General features: G+C 27.1%; 1 protein-coding gene across 5 annotated transcripts in view; it reads right to left on the bottom strand.

Moving 5' to 3' along the window:
• Window positions 1–209: 209 nt before the first annotated feature.
• The window catches only part of LOC111027821 (ecotropic viral integration site 5 ortholog), a 28,989-nt gene continuing 14,989 nt past the window's right edge, over window positions 210–14,209 (bottom strand). The window contains exons 2-16 of one of the 5 annotated variants that reach the window (XM_022306270.1): window positions 13,087–13,379; window positions 11,783–11,880; window positions 7,106–7,338; window positions 6,726–7,022; window positions 6,491–6,609; window positions 6,289–6,403; window positions 6,062–6,220; window positions 5,471–5,707; window positions 5,232–5,405; window positions 4,840–5,169; window positions 4,460–4,627; window positions 4,294–4,389; window positions 4,105–4,206; window positions 1,796–1,850; window positions 1,258–1,371 (exon numbers count right to left, since the gene is read on the bottom strand). In XM_022306270.1, coding sequence (XP_022161962.1) covers window positions 1,800–1,850; window positions 4,105–4,206; window positions 4,294–4,389; window positions 4,460–4,627; window positions 4,840–5,169; window positions 5,232–5,405; window positions 5,471–5,707; window positions 6,062–6,220; window positions 6,289–6,403; window positions 6,491–6,609; window positions 6,726–7,022; window positions 7,106–7,338; window positions 11,783–11,880; window positions 13,087–13,265 — 2,358 coding nt within the window. In that variant the 5' untranslated portion in view covers window positions 13,266–13,379 and the 3' untranslated portion in view covers window positions 1,258–1,371; window positions 1,796–1,799. Of the gene's footprint in view, window positions 1,372–1,793; window positions 1,851–4,104; window positions 4,207–4,293; window positions 4,390–4,459; window positions 4,628–4,839; window positions 5,170–5,231; window positions 5,406–5,470; window positions 5,708–6,061; window positions 6,221–6,288; window positions 6,404–6,490; window positions 6,610–6,725; window positions 7,023–7,105; window positions 7,339–7,389; window positions 7,565–11,782; window positions 11,881–13,086; window positions 13,380–14,209 lie in introns of those variants that run through there. The other 4 variants (XM_022306268.1, XM_022306269.1, XM_022306271.1 and 1 more) reach the window with 4 other exon arrangements.

Genomic DNA, 14,209 nt, shown 5'->3' with positions numbered 1-14,209 from the left:
AGTTTAGGTTATTATGTAGGACAAACAATATATATAATATTATAGTCTCAAAACAACATAAATATTGTGTATACATGAAAAACTTATTATAAATTCATAAATACACAATCATATTATATGATTATTATATTGATAAATATATCAAATATGTATATATCGGTGGAAAATAATAATTGAATTGTTTATGTCACAAGTATAAATATTATATTAAAAAAAAAATGTTAATCAATTATTATTAAGAATGATAGTTATAATTATTATTGCTTACATTATGTCCCCAATGTTTAAAAGGAAATGTCTGAGGTCAGCCAGAACAACATTTAATTTAATTTTAAATAAATTAAATATAATGAATACCATGCTATTCAAGTGCTTACATGATTACACACTAAATTATAAATTAAATATTCTAATTTTCAATTATTGAAAATGTATAGTACAAATATTAATAATTTATTTTGGATTGCATAAAAATTTGATAAACTAAATAGTTTTTTAAAATGAAATAAACCAGTCATCGGTCAATATTTGGAGTTCAAAAAACCATAAAGGATTTGTTAATGTTTCAAAAATTATTATTTATGCAACCCATTAGTGTTATATATGATGATCACAATATTATAATAAAGTTTTCTAATAGGATTTTTAATCAGTAAAAGTTTATATTGAATCGTTAATCATTATTAAAATATATTTGAAAATACAAACAAAATTAATGCTATGATGTAAGATAATGTCTTTCATAGTTTCTTAGATAATATCAAATTATTTATTGTTTTGTGCTTCAGTAATTATTTATTTGTATAAGTTTTTAAATTTGAATTTATGGAGGCTATTGTTACGCTTTAGAAATATTTGTGCGTTTAAGATTGTGCGATACAAGATTTTCAAATAATTAAGACTAACGATTCACAAAATTTGAAAAAAAAAATTAAAGTAAGTACAAAAAATCGGTAACTAAAATAAAAATAAAATTTAGAAATAAAAAATTTAAAATAAATATTTAAAAAGTAAACAAATAATAAATATTTGAAATCAAAATTTAAAAAATATAATAATAAGGACGGCAATATCTTTGGCCATTACAACAAAACAAAAGATTTATTTAAACATTATTTCAATGGAAACAAAAAATCGAACAATTATTTAAAAAAGAATGTATTTGGGGGTATTTTTTTTTTTTGTCAGTAATAAAACTTTGTAATTAGGGACAAATGATAGGAAACAGGTTCAACTAGACAACCGCAAATGTAGATCTGCCGAGTCATCCATTTCACTCTCAGTTGTATCTACTGATGCTGACCTCTCAGTCTTGCCGATAGTGTTGCCGTTGTTCACCCAACGTTGTTTCCATGCTTCGAGTCGCATTACCTAAGTATATGACATTGTTAGTTGATACATTATATGTGTTTAATAATATTTTGTTTAAATTTATATATTGTTAAGTGATTTGTTTAAAATGAGCCACTTAATTTTTTTTCACAGTTCTACAAGATTTTTAATTTTAAGGTTGCTGTTAGTCACTTTTAATTGAAGTTTTGATTTCAAACCCAATTGTAAAATGGCTTAATAGTTTGTAACATAAAAAATTAAAGCATTCAAAGTATTTCAGTTCTTGAAAAAAGAAAATAATATTTATTGTTATAAGTGGTTCATCAAAAATTAAATAACTTAATACGGCAATACGCCTACAAAAAAAAATTTATGTTACATATACATACCCATTAAATTTAAGAATAGAAGCAAATTAATGAAAGTGAAATATTAATGTATAAATAAAAACGTGCAAACTCACTGTGTCAGCCTAACCATTTCCATGGTTCAACATCTGGTGTGGTCGGTGAGAGCAGCTAGAAACCATTTTTTTTTTTTTTTTTGGTTAATATAAGCGTGCTGTATAGTGTTATTAATTAAACAAGCAATGACAATCAATATTATGCAATTTTTTCAGTAATTTATTAAAAATTGGTTTTACTCCTGTGTCATATAATTTAAGTGTAATTTTGAATATAATTATACTTAATAGGTATTACTTTAATATAAGCAATACAGTGTTAATGATGGCTTTCTTTTAAAACGTTTAAAAATAGTTCATATTTGTTAAATAACCAATGTTCTTATGCAAACTATTGATGAAATATGAAAAACAGAACTTTGAGAAAATAAGATGTTTACATTAAAATACATTTTTTTTAGTGTTTACATTCTTTAGAATTTCTTGTTGGTGTTTTTGATACTTAAATTTCAAACTAAAGAAAGGCAAGTGCTTTTAAATTGTTTGTAATTTACTATATCATATTGTTATGAGCTCATGAAACACCAGGACTATTTCACAATAAAGACTAGTACGTAAAGACCCCAAGGTTTTGTTAAAAACCACATGTTATTGTAAAATTCTTATAATTGAATTACAACTATATTAATTACTACAAATTTTATTTAAAAAATGTTCATCATATTAAAGATATTATAATTATTGTTTTTGTAATTCCGGGATGACCTAATCAATGTAATTAAAGTGTCACTCATTGAAAATGATGACCTAGATATTGAAATATATGAAACAATATTCCATAAATATTAATTTAACATTTATATTTTATAATTATATAAACATTACAATTTTATATTTCATAAGTAATTCTCTACCTCTAGAGGACAAACCCTTTTTAAAAAATAAATCGAATTACTTCCAGGAGCTGGAATAAAATAAAAAAGTAGTTAGGTATAAATTATAAAATATTTTTAAACAACGGATTTTGATAAAATTTAAACTTGTTTTAGACAGAAAAATTTCATCAAAAAGAATATTATTTAATATATAATGAACAACATATGGCACTCTGTCCTAGCCCTAAGGGAATTAAAATATTGAGTCCTTTAGGATAACTTGTTTTTGCTTACCAGACAGACGTTGTCCTGTCTTAATTATAAATATTGAATTCGAATTGGTATAATTAATAAAGAAAATATTAATATTGAGTATTGACATTGCAAAGGCTAGCCGTACTGGAAATTGCAACCGTTTAAAAGTCCAATGCCATGTCGTTCGGAATCTAAAGAATCCGTGGAATCAAAATGTCCTTTGCCTGAACTTCCCTTTCAAAATTCGATAAATAAATGTCAAGGGCAGTCGTTAAGTGATTGTGGCATCAATCTTGAAAATCCATGTTTTTCAGATGGCCAGTTATATGTCTCCTGTTCCCAAGTTATAATATCAACAAAACTATTTATAAACGCAAATGAAAAAAAAACTAAGAATGTTGTATATTATCATAAGGCATTAGAATAATAAACACTGTTTTTTGTTATATTTTTTTTTGTTCATTATACCTATTCGAATTCAATATTCATAATTAAGACAGAACAACGTCTGTCGGGTCAGCTAAAAAAATATAGTTACCCAAAATCAATGATATTAAAAACGTTTTCCCAGTCCCACCAGGAGCATCTAAGAAAAAACATAAATATTCGCCAGTTCCATCGTTCACTACTTTCATTAGCGTATCATAGGCATACTTTTGTTGCTCATTTAAAAGAGGATTGTTTCTTAGAATAGTTGATTGTACATTATAATTATAATATATAGGAATACAATTTACAAGTTTATTTTAATTTTCCAAAGAATTTTTTCTTACATAAGAACCTTCTCCTGACAATAACAAATACAAAAAAAAAAGAATTAGTGAAATCGGTCTAGCCATTCACACGTGATGCCATGGTGAAGGGAAATAGGGATTCATTTTTAAATATAGAGGTAATGATATATTGAGATAATACTGTTAATTATAAAAATCTAATAAGTTATCGCATAATATGATGTTCACAATTTTAAATTTCAGAATAAGTCAATTTACACTAGTAAATATTCAAAATTTTAAAACTATCAATTAATGTTAATTTTCTATGTTGTCCATCCACCAAAGAGAGAAACAGAATGTAATGACTTCTTAAAACATAGTAATTAGTATTGTTAGTAAATATTAATAATTTACACACCAGTAGATTAATGTATTATTTTATACATTTATAGCATATTAAAGAAGCACATGAGTTTGTTATAAATAGTGTTTTTAACTTATTTTCTCAGATATGATAACTTACTTCTGCTTTGAGATCAGCAACCTTATCTTGAAGTTCTTTAACTTTATCACTGTCATCTAATGAGTTATTTCGAAGTTCACCTTCAGTTACCATTTCTTCATTCTGAAACATACAAAAATAGTTTATTATTGTATAATATAATGTATTATTATTTTGTATATTCTATATCAATAAAATATTTGCACTAACTTTAACTTCTAATCTTGATATTTTTTGGTTTAATTCTGCCACCATTTGAGCATGCTCAGCTTCTCGTATCCTTGAAGAAATCATGTCATGTTTCATCTATAAAAAGTTTATTCAATTGATGTGAACTAATTAAATGAATATAAATTATTTTTTATGTAAAACATACTTTGGATTCTAAGTCAGTATACTTATTTTGTTGTTCCCTGAGTTTCGCTACAATGTCTCTTTGTTTGGTTTCAGCTAATTCTAACTGTTCACGTACAGCTTTGTTGTCATCGTCTTGCCTTCTTAATTGATTTCCACTGACTTGGACTTGTGTCTCCAGTTCCATGACCTTAATAATTACAATTTGTTATTAACCATTAAATCACCATGTTATATTTATATACCTATTTTTATGAAATAAGAATTCAAAAAATAATTATAGGGATTTAAAATTATTATATTAAAATTTTACCAAAAATAATATTTATATTTGGAATAAAATCAATTGCATGCAATATAATAATATTTATAATCAAATTTCATGATGAAACAACTACATACTTTTAATCTTAGTTCTTTAAGTTCTGCCAAAGTTTCCATTTCTCGAAGTTTAGAAGTCATAAGTTCTTCTTCAAGCCGCTGAGTTTCTGCATTGTTCCAATTTAATAGATTACCAATTTTTTTGGGTGTTGAATCAGGAGCAGGGGGCGGGTCGATCCTTTTTTTATCTTGCAAATGCCTTTGCCATTGTGAGTTGATTTCATTAACTCGTTGTCTGAGATCTTTTAAAGATAGGTTTGCTTCTGCTTCTCTTAATTTTACAGCAATCAATTCTTCTTGAAGATGTGCAACTGAATTGTCTACAACTGATTCTCGAAGAGTTTTCTTGTCCTATAAAATGTTTATATGGAATTTGTTCAGTTACTCACATAAAATTGTTTTTGTGTACTCACATGTTCTAACTCCCCAATTTTATCTTTAAGATCACGTATCGCAGCCTCGTTTTCGGCATCTCTTAATCTAACTTTGACCAATTCTTCTTGAAGATCACTGATCATTTCTTCTTTAAGTGATAATTGTTCTTGTTTTATCGAAAGCTCATCCAGAGATGATTGACAAGAGTTATGCTGAAAAATAATTGATTTAAATTACAACTAACTTTAAAAAAAATGTCTATTAGATATCAACTTACGTTTTCTGTTATCAAGAAAGACATTTGTTTAATTTCGTCCAAAGCATTTTCTAGAGCATGAGTTGTTTCCAAATGCGTATGTCTTAGAGCTGTTAATTCTCGTTGTACAATAAATGTTGTTTCTTCTTCTTCAGCACGGGATACTTGACCCCTAACTAATAGACCGGCAAGTTCACTAGACTCAGCTTCAAGAAGTTCAACTTTTTGTCTTAGCAAGCGATTTTCAGTTCGAAGTTTCTATTATAGGAACATATTTAGTAAATAACATGCATATATTTATAAATAGTCATTTAAATAATTTCATAAATAAACAGAAATTTTTGTTTTTTAAATAAATGCAAGCGATAGAGCAAGGAAGTAGCATAAAAATTACTAAAATTAAAAACAATAAGATACATTTTTATATTTAGATAATAAATTAAGTTACATTTTTAAAGTATACATTTTTGCAATCACAGGGATATATTTAATAAACGGATTTGCTTTTTTTCTAAAATTTTACAACTTTAATAGTATATTGGTAAGCTAGCGTGTGCAAACTTTACAAGGCATGTGAAGTCTTAAAAAAATTCTACATATTAATCTGGGCACCTTGAGTTCAACCATTTCTTCCTGTTCTTTATTCTTATAAGCCGTATATTCTTTTTCTAATTTTTTCATGCGTTTAACATTATATTTAATGATAAGAGCTTGTGCCATTAGACCATCAGCATCAGAATTAGCACGGGAAGGTAATTCTTTCTGGAAAAACTAAAAAAAAAATATATTGGATACAATTTATCATAATTATTATAAATGATATAGTGTAAGTTACTCACTCTAAGCATTCCTTCCATATCTAAACACAAGAGATCATCTTTACCTAATTGAAGCAATGCTAAGGCCACTTTAAATATTATTTCTATTCCTTCGGATAGAAAAACATCAATAATCCTAGAAAAAACATTTTTATAGGTGAAATGTACAATATTGTATACTTCTATAACACAGTGTACAAAAATTATTCAACAAATTAGATACCTGCAAGCAGTAGGTAATGCAAGTGCAGTGGTGAACAATGTCAGAAACCAACTACTTGCGTACATACTAGTATGGAAGCTTTGAGATTGGAAATGTACAAAAAGTTCTGGAATGTGATCCTGTAAAAATTAAAAGTAAACTACCTTATAAGAATAAACACTAGCAACATACACACTTATTAATGTATACATTTTATTATAATTGTATAATATTTATTTAAAAAAATATACTTTACCTGGACCAAATTTTCTAATTGATACATGCACAGACCAAGTTCAGCCATGGTCGGCTTGAACATGTCTCGCATTTTATAATCTTGCATTATCTTCACAAAAACAGCAAATGCTTCTTCCTCAGGCATTTGCATTAGTAATAACCCAACTATAAATCCTGAACCTTGGCAGTAGCCTACCTCACGATCATGTAACGAATAAGCTTTCATGACGTTGAATAGGCTTTCTTGCCCGAGCCCATCTTTTTCTTTGAAGAAATCGTGTTCAGGATAGGTACGTGCAATATCTCTCCTGATGACCTATAACATAATATTGTACTTAGTAGATTATTTAACTTGAATAAATAAAATAAAGATGTAATCTAAATAACCAATTCTATTACTTTTTCACACGCTGATGTGGCTTTGATGTATTCTGGATATTGTTTTCTAATTGGCGAATCATGAGCACCACATAACAATTGCCACACGATTCCTCGAAAATGGTGTGGTACTCCTTTTCTTACTAATTCTTTGAGGTATGCGTTTTTTTTCTTGTTGTAATTCTCCCAGTCATTAACAACTTGTCCCCAAAGACCCCATACATCTTCCTCGCCATCTTGACTCGAGCCTGTACCTAAATATCAAATATATTATTAAATTACGGAAATTATTATAAAAAACAGACCTCGAATGCCTTGGGAGCGAACACGAATGTAAATAGAAATACTATTTCTAAAATACTTTTTTCGACTGAACAACTTGGATCGTTCGCGAGGTGCCATATTAGTTATATATTTGTTTTTACATTGATTTATTGATTTATAGAGTCAAACAGTTGACAAACAACTAGCGACTAATATATTGTACAGAGTAACATAATGTTAAAGATTTGTTTTTACTAATCCAATCACATTAAAAAAATCATAATAATAATAATAATATGCGATAGATGAAAATTAATGTCAGCATTGAAAATAATAGATTATATAGACTATGATTGGTTTCATGTGTTGAATGAAAAATAAAGATAAATAAAATTAGGAGAATAACAATAATTGAATGATTAATATTAATTAATGTTAATATAATTCAGACGACATTAATTAACTGTATAAAATGTAATCTATAAATTGAATATAAAGGCTACTTATTTTAAATAAAACTTTTAGTTAACGTAAAACGTAATACGTAAATATATTTTTAAAAACTCCTAAATATTGTTGTACCAAACTCGCAATTTGATTAACGTAGCAAACATTCTACAATTCGCCAAATTTACCGTATAGTAGACAACATATCTTTTTCTTTAGAAGAAAAACAATATTGCATTGATACCTTCTTAAACGTTTCCCAAGCGTTCGACCGCGTCTGGCAAGCGGGTTTTCTGTTCAAATTGAAACTTATTTTACCATCTAGTTATTACCAGAAGAAATTTGATACTAGAACGTAAAATAACGATATTTATGAGATGCGATATTTTTGGCAATAATTTGATAAGCCTACCGAATACTAATAATAAAAATATAATGAAAGGTACACTGTACTTAGAAATGTATTTTCTTTTCTCGGAATGAATTTTGTATACAATAATCTATCATTTAATTCAAATTTAACAAATCCATTGGTATTTTTCTCGGTTTTTAAATATATCCACAGACTAAATTAAAATTAAACACAACTTTTTAATTATATAACTAGAAGGATACTAAAAAGGGGATTATTATAAAGGCATAATATTATATTTTGCAAATATTGGTATAGGTCAGGGATGAGGACAGCGAGACACGCGATCGTTCTTCAAGTAATAGGTGGTTCAATCAATTTTAAAAATATTAAATACAATCATTATTATTTTTTATTGTTAAATTTTGTATTAATCTATTTCAATCTACTAAAATTGTCGTTTAATGTACTCAAGTTACATTAATGTTACATTTTGAGGTAAATATATTTGATTAATTATAAATTTTTACACACCCGTGTTAAAAATAAATAAGAATCAATCAAATTTTTTTATTTGATACGTAGATACAAAATATAAAGTTTCGTTATCCTTATGGTGAAGGCGTAAAACTAAAATGGGGTACTATTCAGTCAACAGATGATATTATAGTAGCTTCAACACGTTTGAACACTATAATATAGTATATATATAAATATATATCATGTAGGGTTTTATGTACATAAAGTAGGTATACTCCTTTTTATGTTAGTTAAACATAAGTTTATAAGTTGGACATCATAATATATTATGAACAAGAAACCAAACCGTAAAGCGTTAAAACGCCGTCATTTAACAAAGCCAGTTGAAAAACGCCACCGCATACGCGTGGGCGTGTCTGTGAAACGGGTCTTACTATGATAATTAAGTAGACTGCGGTAAAGTGCAATATCGCAGACACTATCGAAAATTCATTTGTACTTCCAAACATTATTTTAATTACTATTATATTGCATTGATTATTATACAACATATTTTACGTAACACATTTTAATATAAAATAAATAGTATGGATATACTCGTATTTTAAAGTATAATATATTTGTATAAAAATATGTACTTCTCTAATTTTAATGCCCAAAAGGTGTACATTTTTACCGATATCGAGTGGCCTTACTGTAGTCTGAATACCAAACAAGTAAAAATGTCCAATTTATTGTATTGGACTGATTTGAACGTTACAGTGTTCGTAGGGAACGACTGTTAAATAACCGTAACACATATCAATGAAATAATACATTATGAATTAAATCAATTATTTAATTTTTACAGTATACTTTAAATACCTACATAATGTACGAAATAAAAATAAAAATGCAATCATAGATAGTACATTTGTGTACATACAATCGTATTAATTTAATTTAATTGATTATATAAATTGTGACGAAATTAATCAGAGTAAATTAATTGGTTATCCGCAATTATACTTCATTATAATTTGTTTACAATCATCGTCATTATTTCATTTAAGCCAGAGATGACCGGTAAAGGAAAGATCACAATACACCTACGGTTTTATTTTCTGAAAGTATTATACATAATTTATAGGTAAATATTATAATTATTATTTATTAGGTTATAATAATAATGCGGTTATAATACATTAATTTATATTAGTTTATTATATTATAATTAAGGTACTTACAAGCTAACAGTACACCTACCCATAGTAGATTATTCGAAATTGTTGTCAAATTATGGGTATTTTAATATTCTGAAATTAAATAGGTGGACATTTACAGCAGAAAGTTATTTATTGAAAATTAAAAAATCACATAATATGCATCACAGTTTTAAAATATTAATTTTCCCTGTATATACCTATAAAATATATAGGTGACGGCACAAATGTCACTAGCGTTTTGAATTATGAAAATAAAGTACATTCATATAAAAAAATTAGTAACCTAATAATTGTGAATAAAGCATCATGTAATCTATCGTTCTGTTTATGACAGACCAGTAATGTAAATTGAAGTGCGATAGCCTTTGTCGACCATTACATTTAATACATTTAATTTAATTTTTACTATTATTTTCGTCTACCTTATTCTGGTAATAAAATACATTTGTTATGTCTGTTAATTATTCAAATTGATTGTAAACTTGTTTAAGGTTAATGTTAAAATTAAACTAAATAATTAGTCTGAATAATATTTAATAATATTTTTTAAATAATTATCTTGGTGCGTTAAATGAATTGATTTTGTTAAACGAATGATTCCAATAAATTCAATATTTATTATTCTTAATAAATAGACACACTTATGTAAATATCCCCAGGTAAATATATTTAATTTTAAAATAAATAGGTATCACCTAACTATACATTATTAATAGAACGTACATGCAATACTTTCTTATTAAAACTAAGATAAATGTTTAAATACTATTTTATTATGTATTTCCAAACATGATTGATCATAGAAAGTTTGGGAACCTAGATTTATTTTTTGAAAATACGGTACATATTAAATCACACCTTTACTAGTAATTTACAGGGATGTTTATTGAGGGAGGGGTTGAGTATGTAGTCCCTTAAAATTAAAAAATTATTCTGACCATATAAAAGTTTATTTTTACTTTTTAAATAGTTACCAAGTTTTTTTGTACCTGAAAAAATATTAAAATATTCGATTTTAGGACATATGTAAACAATTGCTATGATGCAAAATGATAAATATAAGATATTTCTCATACAAATTCTTAGTATACATTTGGTAGGTAACTAAAAATTACATTTGTCCTCGATGTGTAACATTCATTTTCTCACATTAAAATAAACTCAATACAATTAAAACAAATACTTATGAGAATTTATTATTTAGTTATTATCATTTATCAATCATAATTTAAATTCAAAACTTCTAAATGATAAGAAAAAAATAAACTTTTGAAAAAATTTAAAAATAAGGTAGGATATTTGACATACAAAGGTATATTTTGTATCTTTTGTAGAGATACCAGGACGCTTCATTCAAAAAAAGGACAATCTCATAAAATATAGGATCCCTAATGAGGTATATAAATATATTTAAGTAACGCAAGATACAAATTATTAAACGATTTGACAGAATTGGTTTAAAAAAAAGTAATTTCTGTAATACATTATAATATTATTATTTATTAGCAAATAAAATAATTTATCAACTCATAAAGTGGAAGATACGAGTAAAAATGTAAAACCAATTACGATTATTTAGTATCTATACCTATAGTATTTTATTACTTCTACACATTAACTTTAATAATAGTTAAGTTTCTTTAACATGATTATTCGAGAACGCATTTCTTCTAAACACACAACCAAAACGTTCTTGAATGTTAAATTATAAGTCGTCTAAAATTATTAACACTAAATTATGGTCGTTTATATTTACGTGCTTGAAAAAGTCGGTTTTTCAAAAATTCAAATTTTGATTTTGAAGCCCGTTTCACAGTCACGCGCGTATGGTATGCAACGGATAGGTATACCGAACGCAAGTAACTATTCTGGTTGTACACTTGTACCTATCTTAACCTAACTCTGAATTCGTGTAAAATATAATGCATTAACACAAATATTTGTACTTACCAGACACGAGTGAGATTTGTGACGCATCGGAGCTTTTTCTGGAATGTGTGCTATTGTTAGATATGGAATTGAGCGATTTTGAATCCGACTCGATGAGCCTAGGGACGTAAAAAATAGTCATTTTACGATATATATTTTTTAAGCAATACTGATTACTTAGTACTTAACAGTAAATTGTTTGATTTTAAATTTGTATTTTCAAACATTCGTATTAGGTTTATAGAATGACACGTTATTATAGGTTATTCTAAAATGTCCTGTGGCTTCGGTATCAACACACAACGAATTATAGTGATAATAAATATATAAGGGCAAATAAAAGCTTATCGCGATATAATATTATTATCATCACCAGAGTTCGAAATATTGTAAATAATAATCACACATAAACTCACATAATATCTGATCATATATAGACGATATTATTATATGGATAGATATTAATATTTGGTTTTAGTCTTTGGATCTAACAATGTGTAACCAGTAACCATATAGAGTGTTTTATGTAACACAGAACATCCATACTTTATTATTTATATATATAATATATGTATTATATTTATATAAGCATATGAGCATTTATTGTTTAGATGAGCAAAGTAGTGCAGCACCTAATTCCTCGGGGTATTCCCTGCCGTATCACATATTTTATCTAAATTGTACAATATCTGTATACGTATACTTAGTTTAAATGCTTATAAGTATGTTTAATATTTGATATTTATACATGTATTCAATAAAAATCCAATATTTCCAAAAACTCCTGCTTTAGAGTATAATGATAAATGAAAAATTATAGTTGCTGCCGTAAAAAAAAATTATGTCTTAAACCAAAATATAGTTGGAGAATGAGTTTTTTACATGTTACGTATAATGATTATTCTTTCTATATTATTTTATTATGTTTCATTTTTCATTAAATAACAAATACAATTTTACATAAACATATATAAATGTATGTGGTAAAGTATCAAAGAGATTCAGGTCAACGATAATTATTGATAATATTCTAATATTATTGTTCAATAATAATATAATACATTGTAAATTTTAATTATTTTATTATTGAACAAATTTGTTTAATTTGTTGACCGAAAGGTGTGCTAAGCTGGTGACAATGCGTCACGATCGACATTAACTTAAATCTGATACATTTTCAAAGTCCAACTTGGAAACTGGTAAATGTTTGTGATAAATGACATTCTTTGATAGCTTTATAATACTGTATAATATATGAATGTGATAACCTAACTTACATCTAGTATATTATTACTTCATAAGTACTATTAGAAGTGACAACTTACCGATTGGCCTCCTCGAGTTTCGCTAACAGCGCCAGTTCTTCGGTGGTGAGTGCCGGTTTTTCACAAGGATAGTCGTCGTCGTCGTAGTTGTTGTTGTTGTTGTTATTGTTGTTGCTTATGAATTCTGTGGCCGTCTGTGACGATACCAACATATCAGCCGAATTAACTGGTGGGCTCATCGCAGTCGTCCAGGCCGTGAGGCCAAGACTTCAGGGTACCGTCGGATGATGGAATCAACCGGATTTCCGGTGGTTGGATGGGTGGAAGACATTATCATTACGATCGGTTGAAATCTAGAATTACAAGAAGATCAATAATTAATTACTAAATAATAGGTAAAATGAGTATATATTATATCAATACACGAACACGTGATATCGGACAAACAACAAATTTGTGACTTTGGTTTAAGGTCACGGTAAGAAATAGTCAGCAGGTGGCTTTGTGTGAACGAGCACTCCTAAAGTTAAATAATTATGCTCCTCCTCATTGTTCGGGGAGTGAACAATTAGTAAAAAACATAATAAAGGCGTATTTAAATACTTCTTGTAAATGTATCACAACAACTTTATACCTTTGAAGTTTGATTACGTAAGCCGATGATGAATAATAATTAATAAATATATTCTAGTTATCTATTATGTAGGGTTGACGCGTACCTACAACTTTTGTAAGAAATACATTTTTGTCAACCTCGCTGATGTATAAATATTATTAAAATATTGAAAATTCTCTTAAACACGTAGGTCTCAGACAGTTATAGTGTTTAATGATGAGTAATCGATCTATCTTAGTTTTTAAAAATGCACTTAGCTGAAGTGGATACTTACAATTGACACATGTTAATTAATTACTAGGTGTAATTAATTCAAATATGTATTACTACCTACTAAGTAAGTTTCTTTATACTTTTCCATTGGAAAAAATGAAGTTGATACCATACTTAAACCGTTTACAATTTCAAGTATAAAGGGGATGCAAACGAATCATTCCTTATAATACACTTTATATTTTATTTTATATTTTTAATCAATTAAATAAAATGAATAATGATAAGTACCCGTAAGAATGACTAGAATGAACGATTACGATGGTTAAAAAGTCCGAGGAAACAAGCCCCGAA

The sequence above is a fragment of the Myzus persicae genome, unplaced genomic scaffold, assembly GCF_001856785.1.
Source record: "Myzus persicae strain clone G006 unplaced genomic scaffold, MPER_G0061.0, whole genome shotgun sequence".
Lineage (NCBI taxonomy): Eukaryota > Metazoa > Arthropoda > Insecta > Hemiptera > Aphididae > Myzus > Myzus persicae.
Note: the sequence above shows the minus strand (reverse complement) of the source record. Positions and strands in the feature narration are given on the sequence as shown.